This window comes from Hippoglossus hippoglossus, chromosome 4 (assembly GCF_009819705.1).
Source record: "Hippoglossus hippoglossus isolate fHipHip1 chromosome 4, fHipHip1.pri, whole genome shotgun sequence".
Taxonomy (NCBI): domain Eukaryota; kingdom Metazoa; phylum Chordata; class Actinopteri; order Pleuronectiformes; family Pleuronectidae; genus Hippoglossus; species Hippoglossus hippoglossus.
The window spans coordinates 3,457,669-3,483,953 of NC_047154.1; the positions used below are offsets into that span (position 1 = coordinate 3,457,669).

At 41.4% G+C, this 26,285-nt stretch overlaps 1 protein-coding gene across 4 annotated transcripts in view; it reads right to left on the reverse strand.

The window, feature by feature from the left end:
- Window positions 1–735: 735 nt before the first annotated feature.
- LOC117759771 (pre-B-cell leukemia transcription factor 1-like) overlaps window positions 736–26,285 on the reverse strand; it is a 57,161-nt gene continuing 31,611 nt past the window's right edge. The window contains exons 3-9 of one of the 4 annotated variants that reach the window (XM_034582132.1): window positions 14,547–14,791; window positions 12,253–12,443; window positions 9,864–9,999; window positions 8,394–8,442; window positions 6,291–6,403; window positions 4,462–4,551; window positions 736–2,183 (exon numbers count right to left, since the gene is read on the reverse strand). In XM_034582132.1, the coding sequence (XP_034438023.1) occupies window positions 2,091–2,183; window positions 4,462–4,551; window positions 6,291–6,403; window positions 8,394–8,442; window positions 9,864–9,999; window positions 12,253–12,443; window positions 14,547–14,791 (917 nt within the window). In that variant the 3' untranslated portion in view covers window positions 736–2,090. Of the gene's footprint in view, window positions 2,184–4,461; window positions 4,552–6,290; window positions 6,404–8,282; window positions 8,443–9,863; window positions 10,000–12,252; window positions 12,444–14,546; window positions 14,792–26,285 lie in introns of all 4 variants that reach the window. The other 3 variants (XM_034582131.1, XM_034582134.1, XM_034582133.1) reach the window with 3 other exon arrangements.

Here is a 26,285-nt window from a genome sequence, read left to right on the forward strand (position 1 = left end):
AGCAGCTATCTCGGAGACGGGTAAGATGGCTACTGTCCAAATTGAAAGATGTAAAAAAAAAAAAAAAGAAGAGTAAAGGTGCATATCTACAGACTGTATATAGAGCATTCTTGAACTAATTCACATACAATGGTAGCATAAAAAAAGAAACATAGTCCTGTAGCAAAGCAAAACAGTAATATGAAAACAAAAACATGATGAATTATTCACAAAATGGAGACATAAAAATATATCCAAACATCATCTGGATTTGTGTGCCATCAGGGTATTTTTCCATTTCATTTATATAAACACTAATGTATTCCAACTGCATTTTTTTTGGCTTTGAGTACTGGAGCATTATGAGCTGCTCACTTATACCTTAGATAATAAAATCCTATGAAAAGAGGAAAAAGAAAACGTTGATAAAGCTGATCCCAATGTAAGAGGATACAAATTCTGCCTTTTTTTGGTATCAAAGTGTGTAAATGCTGATATCTCATGAGGACTATTGTATTCATGAATACATGTTAGACCACATACTTTACTGTACAGACAACAAAAGTCACACATCTAACTTCACATTTTGGATTGGTTGGTGTTCATGAATGTTATTTTTAAACAAATCAAAAAAGTGTTTTATTTCAAACATTCTCTCTCGTGTTCTCAGAGGACGACTGACCTCACGTTGTTGATGAGCTCACAGTATATTTCTGACTCTGTTCTAATATGTGATGAGGGATCTTGAGCGCAGAGTTTTTCTTATTGTTCGCATGTGACATATATTTTGTTGAAAAAAATCTTGTCCTGAAGAATAATTTAATTTGAGCAAAAACTAAAATGAATTCTGTGTTCAAATGTCCCGTCACGTCTCTCAGGATTGAGACACAAATGTTTTTGTGCCATAAATGAAAAATGTTGTGTTAAGTGAGAGGTGCGGTGTGTTAAAGCCCGATGACATGACACCTTAAAATCTGAATTACAGGTTTTTTGTTGGGATTTGGTTACCAGCAGTATTTGGCTACACTGATGCACACTGACTGATAATCTTATGTATCTACACTCTGCTGCTTCCATATATGACTGCTACTATTATTGACATGTACAAATGCAACCCTTTGAGCTCAATCCTTCGGTGTTATTGTGCTTTAATACATATTGGCGTGCCATAATTGCTGCTAATGCTGTCATCGATTTCAGTGTTTCAGGTCAATTTTTCTTTGTGGATGCAGTCGACGTGTGTGACAGAGCAACAACTCAATTGGTTAATCGGTTGTGTAAAAACTGCGACTGCTTTCTGTTTGAACTGCATGTGAGAAGAAAAACCCTCTGCTCCGGCAGTGAAATATAAAAAGCCTTACATGACACAGTCTGCTGTAGAAGCTCTGAATGCAAACTATATAAACTGAGGCTGAATACTTGGATATTACCTGACCAACATTAACTGGACTAAGACATGAATGCTTCACAAAGTATGGCATGAAAAAGGTATGGTCATGAGATAAAAAACACGTGATGTAACATTATCAAAATTCACCTCCAGGGTTGAACTTTGGCACTGTAGATAAACAAAAACAAATCTGCGAGTACAAATAAAGACAGAGGTGTAATGACAGGGCATGTGGTGTACAGTCAGATTCGAATTGTTAGGAAAATTTGTCAAACCGAAATGTTGTTTGCCTGTTGTTATTTCCAATAGAGGTAGTGTGAGAGATTTACACAATGTGGGGCAAATATGCTGCTAACTGTGCCTAATGTGTGAATATATAATGTAAGAGAAATACAATGAGGCAACGTGGACATCAAGTGGAAACTGTACAAACTGCGAGTGTGGATGCGAGTCCCCCACGCAGGCTGCTGACAGTGCGGCGGTGGTCCAAACGGGGAAAAGTGAAACGTTTTTTGTCCGTAATGGTGAAAAAAAAAGAAAAAAAACTTGTCCCAGACCCTACAATGTGTCCTGCAGTGTGACTACATACAGCACATCACGATCAATCCCAGCAGGGTCATGGGGTTACGTTTCAGGAGATATGGCTGAAAGGGGGGGAGGGTCCGGTGGTCGAGGAAGGAGGGGAAGCAGAGTACGGAGGAGCGAGGAGGGGGGTGGAGGATCAGTTGGAGGTGTCAGAGTGAACGCTTCCGGGTCCTTCTGTAGGTGAAGTCACTGACGAGGGGGTCGGAGCATCCTGCCAGCCACCGTTTGCCTGAGAGAAATAAATATAGAGACAAACATGAAGCGGGGGGGGTTAGTATATTGCTTCCATATTCATTACCCAATGCAGGCAAAGACAGTGAGGTACAATGAATTGAAGTCCCGAGGGCAAGTGCAGTGTGCGGACGCAGTGTGGAATGCTGGGATATTTGAGTTATTCACCATACAGTTACACACAGCCTTAAGCCAAATAGCCTCCTGGACTAACCTAGCTCGAATAACAGCCAATATATCAGAACGATACTCACATAGAATAAATAAAATCACGTTTGCAACCAAGCAGAAATGGAGTCAGTCCGTACGCCATCACACACTGCACACTCAAATTCATTTAATGAAGAAAATACACACAAGAGAAGTACAAGGTTTGGTCTGTCACTGTCATTTAAAATAACACAAATAATATGTAAATTGTTTGAAAAGACGTCTGAAACAAAACAAGTCCAATCAATGTCACGTGCACTAATTACAACCCTGACAGCTGGAATTAACATACGACAAGAGCTACGGAGGGGCCGTCCCACCACCGCAGACAGGCCTGCTAAAGAGCATTCAGGATATTAATAGTAAAATTAAAGTCATCAGAAAAAGTGGAAATGGTCCTCGACAGCCTTTCATTACAAAGCCTGTTATTCAAGGCAGCAGACAGTAGAGTGTAATCACCAGTGGAGGGGTCACATTGTACAATGTCTGACTTTGGTGACGCTGTCTGTTTCAAAATCGTAATTACGGCTCTAATCATCCAGAGTCACTACCCATTCTTTTTTTCTAAAATTCATTTTACTTTTTTGAATTAAGTTGTTTTCATTTCACTCTAACTTCTTTCTATCTTCCTTTATAAAAATCTGTCTATGGAGGACTGAACACAGTTATCCTGGATACAGGGTCTACATGTACTTCATTAATAATTAATATTTGACCCAGAATTTCTCTGCTTCAGTGCTGAGACCCAACATGTGGGGGTGTAGGTGACTTATAGAGCTGATGCATTATCATTTTTTAGGATTTCTTTTTGAAGAACAAACTTTTGGGAGAAACAATCATGGAAATTCCATCACTTGCAAAAATATTTTTTCAAACAAAAAATTGCAGTGCACACAGTGTAGAAGACAGGACAAGCGGAGCGGTGAAAAGTCCAAACTTACTCGTCTTGGCTACATAAATTGCAGGAAAACAGGCTGGAAGACAGATATCCTACTCTTACATTATGCATTGCGGGGCTTCTTTATAGGGTATAAAAGTGAATAATACAGCATATTGTGGCAGTGTAAGATGTGGTAGAGCAAGCAGGCGTCCAAGGAGAACCGTATCTATGAGGTCAAAGGACTGAGAAAGAACAGGGCCTGAATACGTTAGCGGCCTCTCAGGGTTAGCACAGCTGGCTGTGGGATGCGCTCGGAGCAGCCAGGAAGCCTATTTGAATACACATACATGTTTTTTTATACGGGAGACATTTCATCTGATTATCATATGGCCACTGAGGCACGACGACGACAGCGGAGGAGCCCAGCCGCGGCTGTGACCGTCCTCGTCCTCTCAGCGCGGCTCGCTGTCAGGGCCATTAGTGTGGCAGGAACATGATCTGAGCAATGCGCTTGGATTGCTGTCCCAAGTCCACACTCTGCTCTCCTTGTGTCTGTCTTATCGATTTTCCCCTTTACGACACGGCTTGTCGCTGTGAATTTCCCCACTGTTTGCAGCCGCCAGCTAGCAAAGCCCAGCCCTCCCCCCTTCCCACCCATGCACAACCCCCCCGCTTCTATACCTGAACTCTGCTGCAACATAGACAACAAGACAAACACAAGAGAAACACACCCCTGTGGCTCATGAGGAATTGCTTCCAGTGGCGTGGGGTTTTATTTTTAGTGGGACAGCAACATTGTCTCCTGGGAGGCTTTAGTGGGAGCTGCTGGCCCTGGGGGGGGGGGGGGGGGGGGGCTGCTAATCACATGGTCAGGTGGTGAGATCGGGAAGTCCAACGCAGGAAGTGTCACCTGTTTGTGCCGTTCGTTCTCGACTGACCATACGTGGCTGCAGGTGCTAGGGCCAGACCTGATTATCCATGACAGGCTCAGACGGTGGCTCTGCATGTGTGCGGCCTGCCCCATGCTCGCATACGCTGGGCAGCGCACTGCCCATGGCGCCAGCGATACAGAACCAATCAAGTAGGTGACCAGAGCAGAGCAGAGACAAGTCCCACTAAGTGGCATTCTGAGCCCCATGGCTTTGAAATAATTGGTGAGGAGAGACAGAAAAAAAAAAATCCTTACATTGATGCCCTGCGGACTGTACATCTGGTTGGCTGTGAGTCCTTCACTGTACCCGCCTGTCTGACTGATAACATGGCGAAGGGTATCCACCTGAAACATTCAGAAACAACAAACAAAGCAAGGTCAGAGTCAACACATGAGAAAAGAGAGAGGGATGACAGGACTGCAAGAGAGACAACAAGAGCACAGTTCTGCAAGTAATATACTTGGAGAGGACACGGTCCAATCAAACATGAAGAACATTTCGGATAAAGAACGTTCTGCTTTTTGCTGGTTGAGATTTGTTTTTTTAAACATACACGGTGAACATACACGTAACAAATATTCTGCCCTTGAGACTGTGAAGAAGCTCTAAAGGGGAACACACAAGTACAGGCCTGTGTAGACCTTTATCACAACAGATATTTTGTCATAGCACAGAAGGAACAGATATAATTGATGATGAATATTTATGAGGAGCACTCAAGTGCTAGCATGGCCAGCAATATTTGGGATAGAGAGAAAATTACCAAACAGCAAAATGAAATGTATCAGTCATCAAGCAAGCAAAGCTGAAATCAAGAAAAGAGGATTCTGCATGCGATGTTGGCAGAAAAAGAAAAAAAGGAAATGAACACTTATGAATTCTTATCGAGGCAGCATTACCGCCATTTTCAGCAAATAGCATAAATTAGCTTTGCTTATATTTGTGTTTTGCTAGCAAGTAAATCCAAATACTCATAAACACTCTTTTATAGCAGATTTTGTTTTGAATTGCTATTGGGGGTGGATTCGCAGCCATTTTGTCACACTGCACTTTGTCCCACCAAGCTAACGCTGACAGCTGTCAAAATGATCTGATGTTCACCTCCGCCAAGGAGGTCATGTTTTCGTCTGCGTTTGTGTATTTATTTGTTTATATGTCAGCAGGATTACGCAAAAATTACAGCACCAAGTTCAATGACATTTTGTAGAGGGGTGGGGCAGGACCCAATGAAGAACCCATTACATTCAAATGTGGAGCGGGATAAGGGGGCAGGTTTTTTTTTTTTTTTTTATTTCTTTGACATTACTAGGGCATTTTAAAAATTTTCTGTGATTTAAATAGAACTCATGGATCTCCGGCATGTTTAAGGAACTGATATTTATGAGTTTTCGCAAATTGGTGCAGATTCAAATAAAAATCTGCATCTATTGAATTTAAATGTGGTTTCACAAAGACACTGTTGGGCCTTGGCGCAGGTTTAGAATAGTTTAGAATTACAATGTAATTTGCTTTACTGTTTTTTTCTCACTTGGGGCTCGTCGCTTTCTGACCAGATAGGACTTTTTCATGGCAGACATTTTGACATGTCACAGTAGTTCGCTTGGTCACAAGTTCACTGGAACATGTGAACTGAACAGAGCAACTGTTAATGTTAGCAGTAATGTCTGTGCTTTCCCTGCTCACTTAAAAATTATTGACCTAATGTATTTCCATCAATTTCCATGTCATTTTATTACATGACTTCAATGTGAAGGTTCACATTTAAAGAAGATCAATCCATCCAATTGTGTTTAATGTATAATATATATAACTTATATTTTACTTATAATATTTAATAAACACTTATTAAGTGTGACCCTTTAAATTTTGCCTATGTAATAATGTTACATATAAATTGAATCTGTCATTTTATATAATATGTAATTGAATTGAGAGTATGTCATGATAACATGTCCGTCGTGAAAAAGACCAATAACGCGAGTTAGTCTAATTACTTTTACTTATACAGACCAAAAGTCAGTCAAGTAAACGGCCTGTTGTAAAGGTGGTGGGCCTGTCTGCTGTGCTGCTTGGGGGCCCCTACCTGTGACTGCACGTTGGCTCCCACCTGAGCCCCCTGGTACGAGTCCCCATTGAGAGACTGCACGCTCATGAACAAGTCCCCGGAGTTTGACATGTTAAAAGAGCCAGCAGAACCTGAAAGGAGAGAGGGAGCAGTCGAATCACAGAGAGACAGAGAGCAAGCAGGGGAAGCAAGTCGGCCCCTCCAGCCTGGAGGAGCACCATGCAGTTAGCTAGCAGCCAGACAGGCGCCGTTAGATCAGAGGAACGGAGCTCAGATGAAACTAATGGACATAGTAAGAGGACAGAGAAGCTGCAGCTGTAACCCGACATGAGAGGTGTTTGTGTCGAGTATAGGTTTTTACAAGCACACACACAAATAAGCAAGTAATTTGTATATGAGTGCTATTAAGAGGTTATTAATGGATACATTTAAAACAAGGAAGAGGAAATCCAATATTATGATGAATGTACCTACTTGCTGTCTTAATCCAGATTTCATGTCTGAGTCAAGTACCTATTGTTAGTTTATTACTGTAAACAGTAGGAAACTATTACCCTTGCAATTGGAAAAAAATACATTAAAATATATTTGGCTTTGTACTGATTTGGGGACTATTTCATTCAACAGGATATAACATAAAAATACAGCTTTAGAGATACAAACTTTTTTTAAACTTCTTTTACAAGTGAGACAGCAAATATGGACATTTCTCAAAATACTGGATTTTAAATTTGAAAGATGAGTCTGGCATTACTCTATATGTTTTATTACTCTATTGATTACTCTTATTTTTATATTTTATTACACACTAGACTTCCCTGTCTTTGTTACCCACTCTGTTCATATGGTTCATGATGTCATTCTGGTCTCATATGAAGTTAATCAACACATTTCTCTTGAATTACTTTCCATTACATGTTCAAGAAGCATGTCCAGGTGATATCTTTAAATCAACACTAAAAATTAAATTTTACTCAAACTTATTATAGCTAACCCTCAAACTTAGAACTTGGTTGAGTCCAACAGCTTTTCAGCTTTTAATGTGGTTTTCCTTACATTTTTTATCGTCTTCAATCATCCTTTTAACATTGATGTTCTTTGATGTGGTAGTTTTATTCAGAATTTATCTTTTTATATTCACCCATGATTCTGATGTGTATGTTTTAAATGTGGTTGTTTTACTTTTAACTCTTTGTTATTTAATTTGCTTGCTGTATTCTTTACCCAAAGAATTCTACTGAAGTGAATTGGAAAAATTCTGCAGATTCAGATTGAGTGATCTTTAAAAATGGGTACAAATACAGACTTTTTTGACAAGATACTATTTTTAGTGATGTATAGATACATGTTTGGTGCTCAACATTATAATAATAATTACAGTGTGTGTGTGTGTGTGAGTGTGTTCATAGTAATGACAGTACATACGTGGCTCAGTGATGTGTTTTAACAGTGCTTTGGATAACAGTAGAGCTGTATCAAGCTTTGGGTTCACGCACAATGCTAATTAGTGGAAACAATTAATTGTTGGTTTGGTATCCTTTACATTACTTGTTGACAATAAGCAAAAATATAGATTATAACCAGACTCATTCTTCAAATATCCGTGCAGTAGATCAGGATGAGTACACAGTTAAATAGGCATAGATGAAACATATTGATTAATTGAGATGCAGACACAAGGAGAGTAAGAATATGGAGACTTGGCATGGGGCTCAGGTTGGTTAAACTCTGACACAGCTTTGATCTAGAGGGGTGGTTGTGCTATGGGCAAAAGTTGAACCTGTTCAATAACAATAATAATAGTAATAGTAACGGTGCATTGACTGGTGATCGGTTCATTACAAATACTGCCTTTTTGTTATTCCTAATTCTTTCATTCCTTAATAATCACCAGCACCAGCATTTAAATACGTTCAATTGATTATCTGCAATAGCTGTTAAGTTGTAGTGATGCACAGAGAGGAGGAACATGTCTAAGAGCTGAGCAGAGCCAGGGACTTCCTGTCTCACCTGCAGAGTTTGGAGTTGAGGGTGAATTTGCTTGGCTTCCATGTGAGGATGCATTAGCCGCATTCACGGCAGTTCTCGCAGCGTACATGTTGGCTTCCTCTTGGAACTTACCAATGTTTTTCTTGTATCTGATTCTTTTATTCCCAAACCAGTTAGAAACCTGAACAGAAAAACAAGAGAGCGTAGTTTAATTCACGTGAAATCTCAACATACAGAGCCTCTCAGATAACTTGTGCTAGTGTTTAGCGTGCACCGCCTTAATGGGGCACGTGACACTGCAGAGAGCCTCCGTCAGAGGTAGGAGCTACATAGACTGGTGCTGTGAATCCGCATTAGTGCCAGAATGGAATGATTGCCAATAACAGTCTCATTATGTCACCGTGACTGCAGCTATCATCAGAACTCACGCAAGCACCAATCAGTCAACATCCGCTAACACCCATTACGACTAATGGACTCCCAGATGAAGCCAGGGGGGTAATCCCAGCGCTAATGATAAACAACATTAAAATGAAAACCAAATCAATCCTGCAAAGTTTCCAATACAGAGTGGGTAAACATTCTCCTTTATTATGGCCAACAAACGGAAACGCTACAAATCATTCAGCCGCTGAGCAGCTTCCACAATCAGGCCCAGACGCATCCTCAAATCATTTGGTGTAAATTAACGAAACCAATTGAGAAAAACAATCCATTTCCAAATGATGGATTCTAAACACAAACTGCTGTTTACCTTGACGTTGTCATTGCTTTCCTTATTATCAATTCGCACAGGATTGAAAAAACTTGAGCGCTAGAATGCAAAGATGAAAAAAAAAAAACAAGATGCCAAAATATTTGCACTGTTTTGCTCGTCAGCATCACTGGCACAAATATCTCAATGTCTTTAGATAGTCACTCAGTTACAGTGGGATTAAGTCGATCATTATTGCACTGCAAATGCCTTAAACCATTGCAGTGCAAAATGTCAGAAGCTGGTGGCTTTGCAAAGTAATTGTAGTATGTCTGATTTTTTTTTCTATTAATCAATTAATAGTTTTGGTAAAAAATGACAAACGCAAATGAACTCAAAGTTAAACAAAAACAACATCTCTTTAACAGAAAACAAGGAGTACAAAATTACTTTATATTTTAACTATTAAAACAACAACATTTATATCCATTGTGTTGATTTTGCGTCACATTTCACAAAAGTACTTTTAATGACTGGATTTGTTCTATGTATATATACATATGTGTATATATATATATATACATACTGCAGAGAGTAGGACAGCAGTGTTGTCTAGAAACAACTGTCGCTGGTCAAAAATAGCTTAGTGTGGTTTGATTTATGAGACTACAAACTTATGACACGGAGTATTTATACTTTGAGTCCTTTGTTGTCTCAATGAAAGGTACTGCTGAAAGATTACAGGAGCTGTCTGTACTCATGACAGTCAGAAAATGTATTATTAGGTTACTTGCCAAGACGCTCACAGCTGCTCCTTCAGACTGAAAATCGTTCGTTCTCACAGCTCTGTGTGCAGCAGTGTTCCTACAGGTGGTGTGGGTGTGCGTGGCAGTGATGTGTGTGTGTACCTGGGCCACTGTGATGGCGCACTTCTTTGCCAGCTCCTCTTTAGCCTCCTCGCTGGGGTAGGGGTTACTGAGGTGCGAGTAGAAATACTCGTTCAGGATCTCTGTCGCCTGCTTGTTGAAGTTTCGTCTTTTTCGTCTGCAAAGAGAGCATCAAGGGTTAAAACAGGAGTTTATCCCAGTATATGTCAGACATTGCTGTCAAACAGTTGAAACTACCTCAACCTCAATTGGAAAAACTCAAGCATGGCTGTGGAGGATAGGAAAAAAAGCTTCTCCACCAACTCCCCAAACCCCCTACAGCTGAATATTTCCACCTCCATGTTTAGACTGCCAGTTTTACACACTTCTACACTCTCAGATTGCAACCATGACGTTTGAATCCTCCACTGCTGTAAACATGGCATTGCTCCATGCTTATAAATCATGTGATGTTAGTTTGACCTAAACATTTTCACTAATTTCAAAGTCAATCACCTAAACTAGAGCTGAAGATGTTGGTATAACAGTGTTCAAATAATGAGGTCTCACTTGTCTGGCTTTGGTTGACATGACTTCCTTTATGTAAACCTCTGCCACAGTACAAGTTCAGTTTTGCCGCGGTTTTACTGTGACACACTTTGCCAGGACTCAAGAGAACAATTTGGTCCTGAGCAGCTTTACTTTAAACTCTGTTTATGAGAGACTGAAGCAACAAAAGCACATAGAGGCTCATTATAATTAAGTCCAAATCTACTATTAGTTGTTGACGGACCATACAAGTTCACGGTCTGTATGTAACGTTAAATGTTTGATTGCGCTGTGTGCAAACTATTCTGATGATTGTAATAATTTTGTATTAAATATAAACCAAGTAAAGAATCCGTTTTTGATATACCAGCCATTGATCATTTTTCTGTACTGATCAAAACATGTCCATTGCACCAAGTATAAAGTACAGACTTAAATTGGGATCATGTGGGCTTGATAGTAGATGATTTGAGTCATCATGTTCTTAATGAATAATTCAATTAAATAATTAGAATGTTTTAGCTGCACTTGGCTAAAAAATTGCTTATTATCTGCTACAAGCGTTACTGTGTACATCAGCTATTTGCAAACTTTGTCTGTGGTCTGGTGCTGGGTATGTACGTATAGAGGGTTTATCAGAACTTCTTCACTGAAACAACTACGGGCCATGTCTGGAAATGAGGTTGCTGAGAGCAGTGAACCATAACATTTAATTTTCAGGACAACGATGAACTAAGAGGTGTTATAAAAGTTCCATTGGGCTTAGAAGAAGTATTGAATTGGGTTATATACATGGTTTTGTCAAATAAATACTGATTGGAACAGCTATAAAACTATAGCTATAGTATCAAGTTCTGTTTAGGTGCTTTTTGGTACTTTTCTATCGTAGATGACAATTGACATTAAACACAGAGTAACTGTGTGTAAATACAGCTGAAACAGTGGAACCTCAGTGGAAATCCATGGCGTGTGTCAAATGCATGGCAGCACAGAAACAAAGCTGAATTGATCAAACATGAAACATGAATACACATTTTTTTAATCATATTCTTATTGCATATGAAAATGAACCCTGTGAACGCCCCCCATACAACACCTTAAAGCAGACACATATCATATGCTGATGCCCATGAGTTGACTGCCCCTCTATCTCATGCACCCATCAGGTCATGTCTGCATGTGCCACATCTAAACAGGGCTTTACATAAGCTGCAGGGGAACCCTGTAAAATCTCTTTGCATGTATCCACCGGTGAGGAGATTTGTGCTAAAATATCTGTCCCGCACTCCAAAAGCCTGCTTGAGAATATGTAAATGTGCACAGCATGGGCTCCAGCAGCCAGTAGATTAATCAGCTGAGCTGAGCATGGCAGTGAAAGCTTTCCTCTTCCTCTCCCCTTCGCCTCGCTGCGGCACCACCACAGTCATTTGCAAGAGAATAGATAGGGAGCTTTGTAAGGGAGCGCATGCCTCATTTAAATGTTATGCCTCCAACTCAGACTTTGAGTGAGATTTATCCTTGGAGAAATATATGCAAATCCGAAGCACGCATCAAAAGGAACAAGCGATTACATTAAAAAAGGGAAACAGTTAGTGTTATGGAGCACGCAGCGAACTGTTATTGGCCTGTGTTGCTGGGTATGCTGGTCCAAATGGCATCGGTGGATGCAAACCAGTCCAATGTGTGTGGTAAGGAGCAAAACAGCATGTGTTACAGCATGTTTGTAGCACGACAGGCCTTCTACATCTGCCATTCATATGGATATGAGGCAGAAAAAGAACGAAATGATGAAGTATTAACCATGTAGTTAAATTGGGGGGTTAGCATGGAGCCTGGTGCGTGTGTATGGTTAGAACAGAAACGTGTACACGAGGACACACACCTGGCATCGAGGAAGCGGGAGCGCAGGATCATGACAGCCTCGCAGGTGCTCTGCTTGAGCTGCATCTGGATGGAGCTGAACTTGCGATGGATGATGTTCACCATGCGCTCGATCTCTTTGGGCGAGATTGGCCGCGTGCGTGACTGCTCCCTCAACAGGTTCATCACATGAGTGGTGAACTCGTTACATGCCTGTAATGAGAACACACGCAGAGGAGTGGATCAAAACACAACCAAGACACAAAAACACTTCCCCTTAGGTCAATACACCTGTGAACAGGGCCTTAATGAGTCAAATGCACCACTACAGAATCGCACATCTGCAAACATGCAGGGTGAGTGCAATATTTAAAATTCACAGATAAAGGAAATCACAAAAAGTAAAAACCCAGCTCTTCGCTTAATGTCGTTCTGGGGCTCAAGCTTTCTCGCAGAGCCGAGGGGGAATATAAGCGCTGATATATTTCATATTTAACAGAAGTGGTGATGGCAGTGTGTTGAGAGGAACCAATGACAGCTGTTCCCTTCTCAGACACACTTTCACAGCATAGCCACCCTGAGAGACGAACATGCCACAACGTTTCATTCATCCCGCCTGTTCGACACCAGGAGCGAATCTGCCACGATATTACACTCCGACTCCGTGTCTCTTGCTGCCACCTCTTCTTTATTTCTTCTCCTCCTGTCGATTTCTCTCTGGATTTATCCGTGTCAGGCTTTGTCTGTGTCTGTCTATCCTCGTGTTCATCTGTCTCACTCACATTCATCCGAAAGGGATGATATTGTCATGAACGCATTGGTTATCGAGGCAATGAGAGGAAATCATCCCCCCTCTAACAGACTTTCAAGACCATGCTTGGAGTACATGCAGAGACACACAACACACTGAATATGATGGACTATTCTGTTGTGAAAACACAAACTTAAGTGAATTCTTTCTGTCACTGACTTGTATTGATAAACCATTTAAATCTATAAGGCTGATTTAAGGCTGAGTCTGCAGCAGTGAAGATTTATGGATTCAAATGAAAGTTTGTGAAATATAAAATGACACAGATGTTGACTTTTTTATGTCGTAATTGCATTCTCTAGTTGTGTGTCGTTAAGTGTCGTCAGCAGTGTGAAGTCTGGATACTTGGATTTTCAGTTAGTTTGTATTAAGATCAGTTTACTCTTTACAATGTTTGTAATTCATTTTTATTTTCTCATTCTAACCAACCCCAGTGATCCTAATGGTGGAGAGCATGGTTCACATGTTTGCTGTTTACATGTTGTTGTTGTTGTTGTTCTAATCGTCTGCTGTATGTCTCAATGTTGTGTCTGAACAGCTGTATTATGACATTTGTGGCTCTAAATTAGAAAACAATGCAAGTAGTGCTGGAACAATTAGCCAATAGTCAATTAGGCCAACTGACAAAATGATTGACCTTTGTGATAATCAGTTCCTATTTAAACAATATTTCCTGCTTTAAACCACTTACACATTTAAAATCTGTGGGTTTTGAACAAACAAGGGCTTCTGGGAAAATTGTGATTTTTTTTGTTATCCTGTGACATCATATACCCAAATTAATCATCCTTAATTAATGGATAATGGAAAAAACCTTTGTTTACAGGGGTTATTTTGACTTAAGACGGGAGAAAACACATTTTTTGTACCAAACACAACCAGCGTATGTAAATCGAAACAAATGTACATTTAAGTGTTGGTGAGAAAATCAATAAAAACATACATCCCAGTTGTATTATGGGAAATGTAGGCTTTAATGTAAAGATATCGCAGCCTCTTCTGCAACAACTCTGTCCGTTTCTTTCGTTGACGTTGTCGTCTCCCTACTTTATGGAAAATGTGAGAGTACTTTTTGATTTCATCGCAGAAAAAAAGTCTCAGATGGTGAATTTTAGACAGAATGTGGTGAGACAAGAATCAGCTCACACCCTTACAGCTTTTTCTAGTGATTTTTAGATACATTTGACAAGCTGAGTTTCAAAATGATATGACTGTACTGTCTCTTAAAATGAAACTTACTCCCATACTGCAGGTGTCTGAGCAATACTGTAACGTATATGACTGACATTTTTCATGTCTCTGTGAAACGCTTGTAACCTTCTCTGGGAGAGCAGAGACAATCCCGTACAAGATTGGGAGAAGTAAAAAAGCAGCATTCAGTATTCTGCATGTTCTGTTTTCACAGTCTGTAACGATCAGTGCTTCTGATGATTTCATAAAGATAAATAAAAAAAATAATGAATCAAATGTCTGTTGTTGTGTCCAGTCAGGTGCAGTCTTCTCACCTGTTCATACTTCTCCAGCTCTGTGTGGTAGATCTGTCTGATCTGGGTAAGCTTGGCCCTGTAGTCGGAGTGCTCCGTAGAGTTTTCCGCCGCCGCGGCTCCCGAGGCCGCTGCTGCAGCCGCCGCCGCCGCTGAACCCCCGCCTTTCTCCGGACCGGACACGCCCTCAGCCAGCAGCATGTTGTCCAGCCGCATGAGCTGGGGATCTGGGGGCTCCTCCTCCTGGGCGCCACGGATACTCAGCACTGCAATGACAGGGAAAGGTCAGAGGTCAGTCGTAAAGGTCACACCTAGTGTGCCATGATGCACCGTAACAAGCTGTCGGCTGCAGAGCCTGACATCGCTGTGTGGCAGCCACACGTCCAGCAGCTCCCTGTGAGCGATGCAGTCACAAAGAAATGAGTTACACTACAACTTTTTAGTGACATATTAGTTTAACTCTTGTTAAATCACTGTTGTAAAAAATGGCAATCAACGACTTCCCATGTCATGTGATTACATTTGCTTCTTCTCTCAGTTATCATTAGTATTCAAACGCACTGAAGTCAATTTTTTTAGATAGTGTTTTTTTTTGTGTGTCAGGCAAAAGAGGCAGCAATTTCCCATTTCTAGCTTTTTGACTGTGGGAATTTACTTCTTTCCTCCACCTTTTTAAACAAAATACCTGCGTAAAATTCATTCTCAGACAAAAACAAATAATTTGATCACATCACCTTAGGTTTTAGAAAATGTTAATGATCATTTTCACCATTTTCTGACATGTTATAAACCAAGCGATTCATTTTCAAATTGAGATGTGAATTTGCAGAATAATTAATAATGAAAATAATCATTAGTTGCAGTGACCTTCATCTGGAAAATATGAGGTATTTTATATTTTTTCTCCTCTAAGTGTTACTGTTGTATCACTATAATTTTGGTTCCATCTTCAGTATTTTGTTCTGGTTATGTTTGCGTGTTGTATATATAATTGATGTGAAAGATGTGAATTGACATGATATGATCTGATGACACAATGTGTGCCATAGGATTTCTGTGAAAGGTTGAGTGTGGCTCGTTACAGTGTAAAAGGCTGGAGCGGCATCAACAACAATAATCTGGTTCGGTACCACTGCCCTCCTCTAGAGGTCTCCCTTGCCATTCTTTAGAAGATTCAAATCCCACCTTCCATTTTCTGAGGTGAAAACACTCCCAGACTCTGACTCTTCCTCCTCCATCTGAGAACCATCCATTTCAATATAAAAGGCCTTCTCCTGTGTGGAGCATGGTGCCTGCTAGGATCCAAATTGATCCCAGAGTGGACATCGAAAGTCCATCGACGGCAGCTGGCATTACCATTACTGGGCTTCGGCCTCAGCGCTAACAGGAGATATGACTCCGTGACTTCATGCCCTGCATGTGTCGATAGCCATTTAAAACGTTACCACTCGTCATTTGTCTCGTTGTCATTGAATGAAAAGGGACAGGCGGGGAGCACTTCATTAATTCAGAGACAATGGGAGTGCTTGGTGCATTAACCCCAGACTGCTGTCCGGGTTGGTAGGCCTGGGCAGGAGGTCACTGGGATGAGAATGAGGCCTGCTGTACTCGCTGAAGAAGAGGAGGGGGCTTCCTCAGTCACCCCCTGCCTTTAAGTGGACTGGAAATGCAAATATGGCAACTGTTGGCGAGTGGAAGAGGTCAGGGGTTCAGGCCACAGGCTCAGCGGGAGGTAGATTGAGTGAGGGAGGAGTGTCGGAGGAGTAGGGCGAGGAAGGTGGAAAGGGGGGGGGGGTGTCTCTTGGGACGGCAGGACTGTACAAACATCCTGTCTCATTACCCGCACTCCTTCATCACTCGTGTAATGTATAGACAGGCTTGGAGGAGAAAATCTCGGATGGCTTCACACCCGTCTCACCTCCACACTGCTGCGGCTGCAACCGCGTTATGACCCGATCAAACCCGCTCCATCAGAAACTCTATACTCGCCTGTCCGCTTTAGTTAACGTACGTCAACAGAGGCCCCCACACATCCCCCCAGCTCCTGAACTCTCACCAATATGGACGCACAGCTTTTTTTTTTTCTATAGTTACCACCTCATAAATACCAGACTAAAGTGGGTGTTAAAATGAGAGCACACCACAATATCCCATGGAGAAAAATGAGCTGCACTCTCTGGAAGTAATTTCCAGCAGGAAAACAACTCGTAGCAAAACATACTGAAGGAAGAAGAAAGAAAACGTACGAATGTGCACAATGAGAAGCTACTTTAAGTATTCCAGCGGATTAGAAATGAGTTAAGAGGCTCAGAAGATTCAAAGAAATGTCTCAATGTTCAAATGATGATTTCTATACTCAACCTATTGTTTTGGACATCTCATCCGACCCTCTTCCTTAATTACAAGAGAAAGGGAAGAATCATCATTTAGAAGCCACATTGAAAGAGCGCCAGCACAAAAATGTTAGGGAGGAAGCTCTTTTAAGATGATTCTACTGAAAATCCGAGGCCGGATTTCTTCTTGAACCCATAAAACGTCTAGACTGTCAAATGAAAATGGAACATAAAAATTCCCTGTGTCCACACAAACGATTCGATTCACGTCTGCCAAGTTCCAGCTTAACATTCATGAAGTGTTTTATTTTACTTGGCATGAAGGCACCTCCAACATCAGTCTTATAAGAGCGGCTGCTGCAGAGAAGGTCATTTCTTAGGAGATCTCTTGGAAGGGAAGGAGAAAAAACACTAGTCGGCTGACTTTTTTTTCTGGAATATGAAAGGTCATTGACAAATGGAAAGAAAATGGATTAATTCCACAGAGTAATAATAATAATAATAATAATAATAAAAATAATTATAATTATAATAATAATAATAATGATAACTTTATCTGTATAGCACTTATCTAAACAAGGTAACAAAGTGCTTCAGAAAATCCAATAAAAATAAAAGGTATTGTATTCAGTTAAATTTTAAGCGCCAAATCACAACATATTAAAGTCGAGACTTTAAAATATATAGAAAAACCCAACAGTTCCCTCAATGAGCAGCACTTTGACGACTGTGGAGAGAAAACCCCTCCTCGTTAGAGAGAAGGGGGGGCTCTTTGGGTAACCGTCATATTTAAGACTGGTCGTTGTAATGAAAATAATCATCTTCAGTTGTACCTTGGTGTCATCTGGTGTTTCGGCCTTTTAATCGCATCAACGTTAAAAGCAGAACCTGAGGATACGTTGAGGCCGAGGTTGATACTCGAAAAGAATAGGTAAATGTGTTTTAAACTGACAATTAACACAAACTCTGACATGATCCCCAGGCCGTGCTTGTTGACACGTGTATACCCTTGCTAATAAGCCACATATCATATCCTCTCCTCGCGCGCGCAGCCTAGATCCCAGCTCCATTCTTGCTGCTGATCCAGCTGTCTTGGAGAGCATCTGTCAGGAGGGACCCAGGAAGGAACAATGCATTACGCCGTGTTGGCTGTGTACTGTCATCCCTCATTGACAGCACACTGTCACACTTACACAGTGTCCTCTGAGCTGGGAACAAGCGGAGGAGCTGTTCCCCTATAATATCAGCTCTTCCTGCCGCTTCTTATCACACGATCTGAAGGGAACCTGCTCAGAGTGGGGTTAATGTGGATTCTGCGAGGAGGATGCGAACGGGTTCATTTTTAATTTAAGTGACTAATCAGTATGATCCTCGATAGACAATGACAGACATGATGATTACAGCCTCCTCTCCTGCGCTGGGTTCTTTCCCCACATGGAGAAACCGCAGACCTGCAGTGTTGGCCAGCAATGGAGGCAAACGATTATTTATTCATTCCATTCAGAACCTAAAGCACATAATTAAAACCATGGAGGGATTATCTCAAACAAATAAAATTAATAAAGAAAAGAAAGGGATAATGTGCCTCCATAAAATTGGCTTTGCTCTGGGTCATAATTACACGACTCAGTGAGGGCCACTTTATTGGCTAATGGCAGCCTAATTGATTCATCCTAATGTTTTTCGAGCCTTGGGTCTGCTGGGCACTCCCTGTCCAATAGTGCTGGTGAACTTACTTAGCCACCCGCAGACAAACATTGCAGGTTCAGATAAACAATTATCTGTGTATATATGTGTGTGTGATTTGGACTCCCCTCCCCCCTCAGTGAACACACATTTTCTGTATGTCTCTAATGGATGCCATTTCCCTCTTGGAGGCGTCTCAACGATGGTTTGTTGTCAGACGATGCCTTATTCCCCGCTCTCACAAGCAATTCTCACAAGGAGGCAAGCACCAGGCTATATTGCCTCACTTTATTTTATGCATTAATAAGAATAAAAACAGGGTTTACATTGGTTTTGGCTGCTGATGAATTCACTAATAACATGCAGAAAGCAGAAACCTTCATGTATCATCTACATGTGTTTACGTGGTAAATGCATCTCTGTGAGGTTGGATCGGGTGAGGATGGGCGTGTGCTGGTCGGCGGTTTTACTGCTCTGTGTACACACAGCGAGACAAAATGTCACAGACCAAGAAGACAAGAAAAGCAAACTGGAATGGGAGAACATGACATTTATTTAACCCCACAACATCTGGCCTTTTGCAAATCAAATCGATATTTAATACAAGCCCAGGGCAATTGGCTTTTGGAGAGGTGGATGTTTAACTGTCTGGTCGTTTATCTGGGAATATTTATTTCATCTCCACACAGCTAAGGGAAAAAAAAGCTTTTGCTCTTTGAGGATAAGCTCGGAATATAATGCTTGGAGATGATTTACGTCCCTATTTGAGGGAAAGCAGCTTGCCCTCGTCTTCTCCCCCCACGTTGCTTGTTTTCAGCAAGCACATGTGTAACTTTCTCTGTTCTCCATATATTAGTCATTCGAGGAGATTGGCTGGTGGCCTCGTATGAAGATGGGTGTGGGTATTAAAATATTAATTCAATGACAAGCAACAGAGATTCATCGTCATACATCAGAGTTTGTGGTGAGTCTTAATTGAACAAAGACCAGAGAATAAACTCTTCTCTCTGAAGGGGAACAAACCGTGGCATAGCAAAAGTGGGTGGACGGCCTGGGGCTAGCATCACAACCAGCTCCTTCGGAGGAAATGTTATCAACGTGGAAGGACACAGGCCCTTCATAGACGCTGTATCAGCTCACCATATATGACAGGAGTTCAAAAATGTGACACATATTAAAATTGACAGCAAATACAAGCAAGATCCAGGTCTAAAAATACAGTTTGAGTCAGTGACAATATTTGGGATTGTATCAAAAGCTTGTCAGGGGATTACGATTTCTTCCAGGACACTGCTTGCATCTTCAAAATGATTCAGTTTCTTCATGGCATAACAATATCAGACTCAAAGAGTTGCAGCACACCCTGCTCTGCAGTCCAGATATCTTATCCTATCAGATTAACAGAGGCAAATGGCAGGCTGTCAAAAACCATTACCATATGTAATCCCCTTCTAGATTTCGAAGGCATGTCAACAGGGACTGTTGGCATGGCAGCCCGTCATGGTGATCGGGTGAATGGGGGAAAGCCTGATGTTTAATTAATGATGTTGGGCCGTTCTGTCACAGTTAGCGAGATGGACAGTCAAATATAAAGCCCTCTGACAGATATTTGGTGCCTGTGTTCACCTTCAGAGGCCCTCCATTCTGCACCCAGATGCTGAAATGTGATCCGGAGTGTTACATAACGGGTTGCAGCTTAGGGGGAGTCGGCCAAAAGTGACACCTGATGCTGGTCAGGTGACAGCACGTCCAGGCAGATCAACACTCGTCAGGCCTGACGTTTGTGAAAGCACTTTGATTAGAAAGGTGAAGGGCACGTGAAACTAGATATTTTCATATACATTTTTTGTTATGGTGAACAACATCAAATGACCAGTAATATCTCAGATCATACACAGCTTATTAAAACTCACTGTGTCGCACAGAAAGTGAGGCCCAGACAAAGTGTTTTGTTTGGGTGAAAGAGAAAAATAAATAGTTTTTTTGCATTACCGCCAACGACCACTATAACGAGGGCCTGGTCACACGTACGCAAAAGTTTGAGTGGCGAACTTCACATCCAGTTCACACCTAATCTGTGCTAGGGAGGAGGCGACTAAAAGATTTGCTTCCTGTTGCGAGGAAAATCACAGCATGGCTTCACATGGAAACTTTGATGAATTTTGACCCGCGATATTCACTTCGGTTTTGCGTATACGTGACAGTGAGTTAACAACTGTATGATTCTGAAACTGAGACCATAACTGCAATACAAACGTCCACAATCTTTTTTCGCTGAGACACACACAGAATCAAGCTCCCCCACTTGGCTAAGTCAATTAGCTCAAGATGGTACAAGTGAACCAATCAGGGCTCAAAATTCAAGTTCCGAATTGAACAATGGACTCTGATTGTTACACTAACTGAAAATACGTAATATATGAACATCAAAGTGTACAGGCTTTGTTCTCCTTGCTAACATGAAATGCAGAAAAACTAGAAATCTATGCTGAGCAGAAAAACACAACACTAAAACTCTGATAAGTTAACTGAGGAGGCATTAGGATTTCCACAACATAGAGGACAAATTGGTGGTTGTTTTCATAAAGTAAAGATGAGCTTTAGCTTCAAAGAGTATGGGACAGCGGCACGGTACAGCACAGCACCTGCACTGCAAATGAACTGAACCCTCTTAATGGTCCATAGATAGATAGATATCTAGGAATTTGCACTGCACTAGTATCCACTGAGCCTTTTAGTTGGCACGTACATAAACAATAAAGAGAGGCACTTGCATTAATTCGCCGTTACCGAAATCTGTTAACAGTTATAGGTTATTTAATAATCATTACTCATGATATTTACAAAATTGTTAAAATATGTGGAATAATAAATGTTATTTACTTATTATCTAATATTTGTCATTTAATGTGATATCTCTTATTTAAGTCTTTCATTTTTAGGACATTTAAAATGAGACACATAATTTCCTATTGAGATGAGGGGCAGGATTTAGGCAGGATTTGTTTTTAATATATTTTATATATTAAATAATATTATTCAGCATGTGTCCATACTTTTTACAAAATGGAAGCATGATGTAATCTGGTCCATCCTTAATGTGTGTTCGGTGAAAGCCAAACGCTTTTGTATGATTAACCCTTTCTGGTCAGGCTGTGGTTGGCCTGTCTGCTTGGATTTACAGTGACAGCACTGGCCTTATTTGTTTGCATTGGTGCTTCAGTGGGCACACTTCATTGTGACTTCAGCAGTTAATAAATCACAGTACAAGCCCCCTCACTCGACGCAGGCCTGTGCTACGGTGGTCCTGTCACAAGGCAGGCGCCAGAGCCGAAGCGACAGCTACATGCTAATTCAACATTGGCATAATTCATTATACAGTCGCAAGTGTACTGGAATGGAAAGAGAACCAACATACACCAGGAGGAAGACGACAGGCATCAAACTGTTAAATCCTGCTCCCCTTAAGTCTCCTCTGTTTGCCTTTGCAAGGACTCAAGCTCTAAAGTCCTGCAAGAAATATAAAATTAAACCAGACTCATTAGATAGATACATGAAGAGCTTTGGGAGTGTGTAAAGAATACAAATATTTTAAAACATTTACTTTCAAAGCATAGACACAAAGTCGTGTGATTCATTTTAAGGGAAAAAAAGGTAAACGGACAATATTAAAGAAGTTAATGGACAATCAAAACAATTAAGAAGCAACCGGCCTCCTTGACAGTGTTTTTAACGAGAAATCAGCATTTAATGAAATATGGTATTATCTATACAGCCACTTCCTTAAAGTCACATAAAAGCCAATGTAAAGTGACACATCAATAGGTAGAACGGAAGCTTTTGCACTAAAGGGGAAATTAACAAAAAGATAAAGAGTCAATTAAAGTGATAAGGCCTCGTGCTCTTCAGAAGGTGAAAAGCAAAGGGAGCTGACAGAGTTAACATTAAAGAGCTTTGCTGCCGTCTCATCGTCCATGTGTCCCTCGGTTTTGTTAGTTCAGAGGAGAGAGAAGCAGCTTATCACACACTCCAGTCCTGTGCAGATACCACTCATGAGGAGGGTTGGGGTAATTAGAAGTTGGTCCACAAAGGCCTTTGACTTACTTACAACAATGTAGTCATTGGTACATTAGACATACAATTCCTACACGAATAAATCTTCTACTTAGTTATCCTTCACTTCAGTATGACACTTCACACTCCTGCAGCCCCACACTTCCATCAATGTCTTGTTCTGTTCGTGAACACAGAGCCAGAAATAAAGAATGCAAACCGATTTTCAGAACATCTCTCAATGTTTTTGACGCACTAGACTTTACCAACTGATGAACCTCTAAAAGCAACACATTGCCCTCTTCCAGTGTCTGATCACAGGTTCAGGATCTATATATGTTAATGAGCTATGAATATTTTTTCTGAACTGCCAACCATGTAATGTTTCTTATTAACTGCTTTCCACTGATTAAGGTCAGGTGGAAAAGGCTAGGAAGTGGATTGTGAGTTTAAATGATTTTGTCATGTGACAAATTAATGTTGATTGTGTTGATTAGCCAACCGAAGATTTGGAATACAGGTAAGTGATGGATGAAGTGTTGTGGACATGTTGCAATGTCTAATAGTCTGTCATGTTATAACTGGCTTTTACACAATCTGCTGCTGGATGACCAACACAATGGGCAAAACTGTTGTTTTCCACATAGAGAATGCCAACCTGAGAGCCACTGTATAGTCTGAATTTGTATAATCTGTCTGGAGTATATTTCTGAACCTATTCTTCCATAGATACATTAATCTGTACCATTTGCAGAAATGCAGCTGCTCTTTAACACAACCAACCTGCTAATCCATTAGAATCATGAGAATTTGTTCATATAATGCAGAAATAAGCTCAACATGCACAGACTAAGAGTATTTCCCAACAAGTCACAGGGTATGTCTTTGCTTTCTGATTTGAGACCTGTGCTCTCATTGATTCCAGATACCTGAATGTACTTTTGACCAAATTTACAATTCTGAAAATGGCAACATCCATCATTTAAGTTGGGTTGGGTTCAAGCCACTAAGTGCAACTTCTCGGCCCACAGAAAGGATGGGTAACAGTTAAAGAGCATCCAGCCAAGTGTCCTGTGTGTCCCACATGAGATAGCAAGCATCCAGCAGCATGTACCAGACTGGGGCCATCCATGGCCTCGGGCACTGTGTTGACTGGGCCTGCCATGTCATTAACAGTCGCCTTGATCCGCTCTACCTTATTAAAGCCATTCCTTCAGGAGAGCAGACGAGCATGTCACAGTGTGAAACCAGGCCAAGGAGGGAAGGTGACCACACTGCCACCCTCAGCTTGTGCAGGGGGCAGGGGGGGGATAGGAGCACAGCGCAGTGGCTTAGTTGTCAGCCTCATCCCGGACCCCCTGATGTCCCTGTGATTCCCTTGTCAGTTTGTGTTAATGGAACTCACAGCGGTTATGCTCCTTCACATTCTTATCTCCTGTAGCAGGACAGTGGCACAGCCCAGCAGTGTCTGTTGGGCCTCGGCTGACCAGGAGACAACTGCTGTGTGTAATATTGACAGTGTCTCTCCTGTTTGCAAGAAACGTGTTCAGGGCAACTCCCACTGCTTTTGGGAATGCTGAGAACCAATCTGCACATACATTCAGTCCAACCTGGCCTTATACTGTTGTTTAAGCAGTATTAACTGATGCAGAGAATTATTAGAGGTTAACTCTCTTTGACTGGTGTTCTCATGAGTAAAAAAGCTACTGCGTAGACCCGATTGGGAAGCCTGTTCCAGCTCTGTCCCATCCCTCCCACTACACACACTTGTGTGGCATTTTTCACAGAGCGCAGCTCTCCTACTGCCAACCAGTTTATGTAAAAGTGATTAACAGTAATTAATCCTTAATCACCATGATTAGCCAAGTCGCAGTAAATTAAGCCACATCTGGAGCAGCTGAGAGTTGGTGAATGGCAGCAGGCATGCTGAGTGTGAACGCCACTGTTTACTGAGGTCTACCTGGAACATCTGAAAGCAAACAACACCAGGCGCATTTCAACGGCTCACTTTAGGCCATGTGCTGTCAAGTGGTGTGAAAATGCACATAGTACCAATCAGAAGAACATAAATGCTTTCATAGATTTTTTAAATAAAGTTAAATTCGAAGATTAGAGCTATTGTACAACACAGAGAGGAGAACACGGAGGTTGTAACACACTGACTGACACTGGCTTGTTGTGGCTGATATTAGCAGACGCAATATGTCAGCCATTATCACATGAACAAAGGTGTTGATTAGTTTTTCAATGACTTGTGACTAAGTTATGTAATGGGACACTATTAGAGCTGAAACCACAAAGCCGTTAATCAATGAATCTATAAAGTTAAAATGAATTGGCATCAATTTGGATAATGAATACAATCATTTAAGTCATTCCTTGAGTGAATACACCACTTCTTGCAGTTTGCACTTCCTTTTAAATGCAGCTTGGGTCGGATTACTTTGCAATGTGGTCACTTCCTGAATACAGATTAGTGGCAACATAATCAATTGGGGCAACATGGCGGTGCAGTGGTTAGCGCTGTCATCACACAGTAAGACAGTTCCAGGCTTGAACCTGACAGCTGGCCTGGGCCTGTCTGTTTGTCTCTGTGTGTTGACCCTGTGATGGACTGTCCAGAGTGCAGCCTGCCTCTCGCCCAATGTAAAGTAGCATTGGCTGCAGCCCCCCCACATACCTCTGAGAATAAACAATATGGCTAACGGATGGTTGGATAACCCATTGAAATCCCCAAAAGTTATCTATACTTCTATTTCAAAATCATCATCAGCCACACTACTGTGGCAGACATTATGACCAGATGAACACGGCAGTGAAAGTGGCTAAATTCAAGTTAAATACATAACCCAAATTAACCCTCATCTTAGACAGTGATAAGATGAGGTCTCTGAATCAAAGAGCAATTTCTAAACTTATAATTTTATGTGTACATTTTTTGAAAATATGTGGCTACCAATACAGCGTAACGCACACCCACCCCCACAAACACACACAGTCCTGGCTCTTTCTGTGTACCCGTGCCGCATTGTTGATTGGCTGTGTTGCCTGAAGATGTTTCAGTGCGTAGCAGCAGCAGCGGCGGCAGTGCCCCTCTGTAGCTTTTTCCTGCCAGATAAATGATGCAGGAGAGCTGGTTGTGTGCCGGGGAACTGGTTCCATCGCAGCGGGTGTGCTGTGTGCCTTAGCCCAATGTTTCTCTTGTGCCCCCCTGGAGAGTTTTCTCCCCGCGCCCCAGTCTCTCCTTGTTACACAGCTCCAGATTAATTACACACTTTAATGAGCTGAATTATTAATGGGGCTCTTACTTGGCAGTTTAAGGAAATGCAGAGGAGAAGACAGCGTTGAGCATCGGGAATTGGGGCTCTCATTAAAACATCAGACAACGCCTTCGGGAGCGGTGTTATTTAGCCGGAGAAATAATAGGATTTGGTATTTTTTACATATCGGGACAGTGAAGCTGTTTAAGTACAGATCCGCAGCGAGGGAAAGAGCGAGGAGCCCTGCAGACGTTCGTGCACAACATTATGTCATTGTGATTGCAGGCCCAAGGAAAAGGAAAGGCCAGCTAATGTGTGGTGGAAATCTTGTGGGCTGCTGGAAGAAGAGTCAGGAGACGAGGAGAAGAGAGTTGAGCCATGTAAACAACGTGAAATACCGCCCCCAAATCTGAAAGAATTCTTCCTGG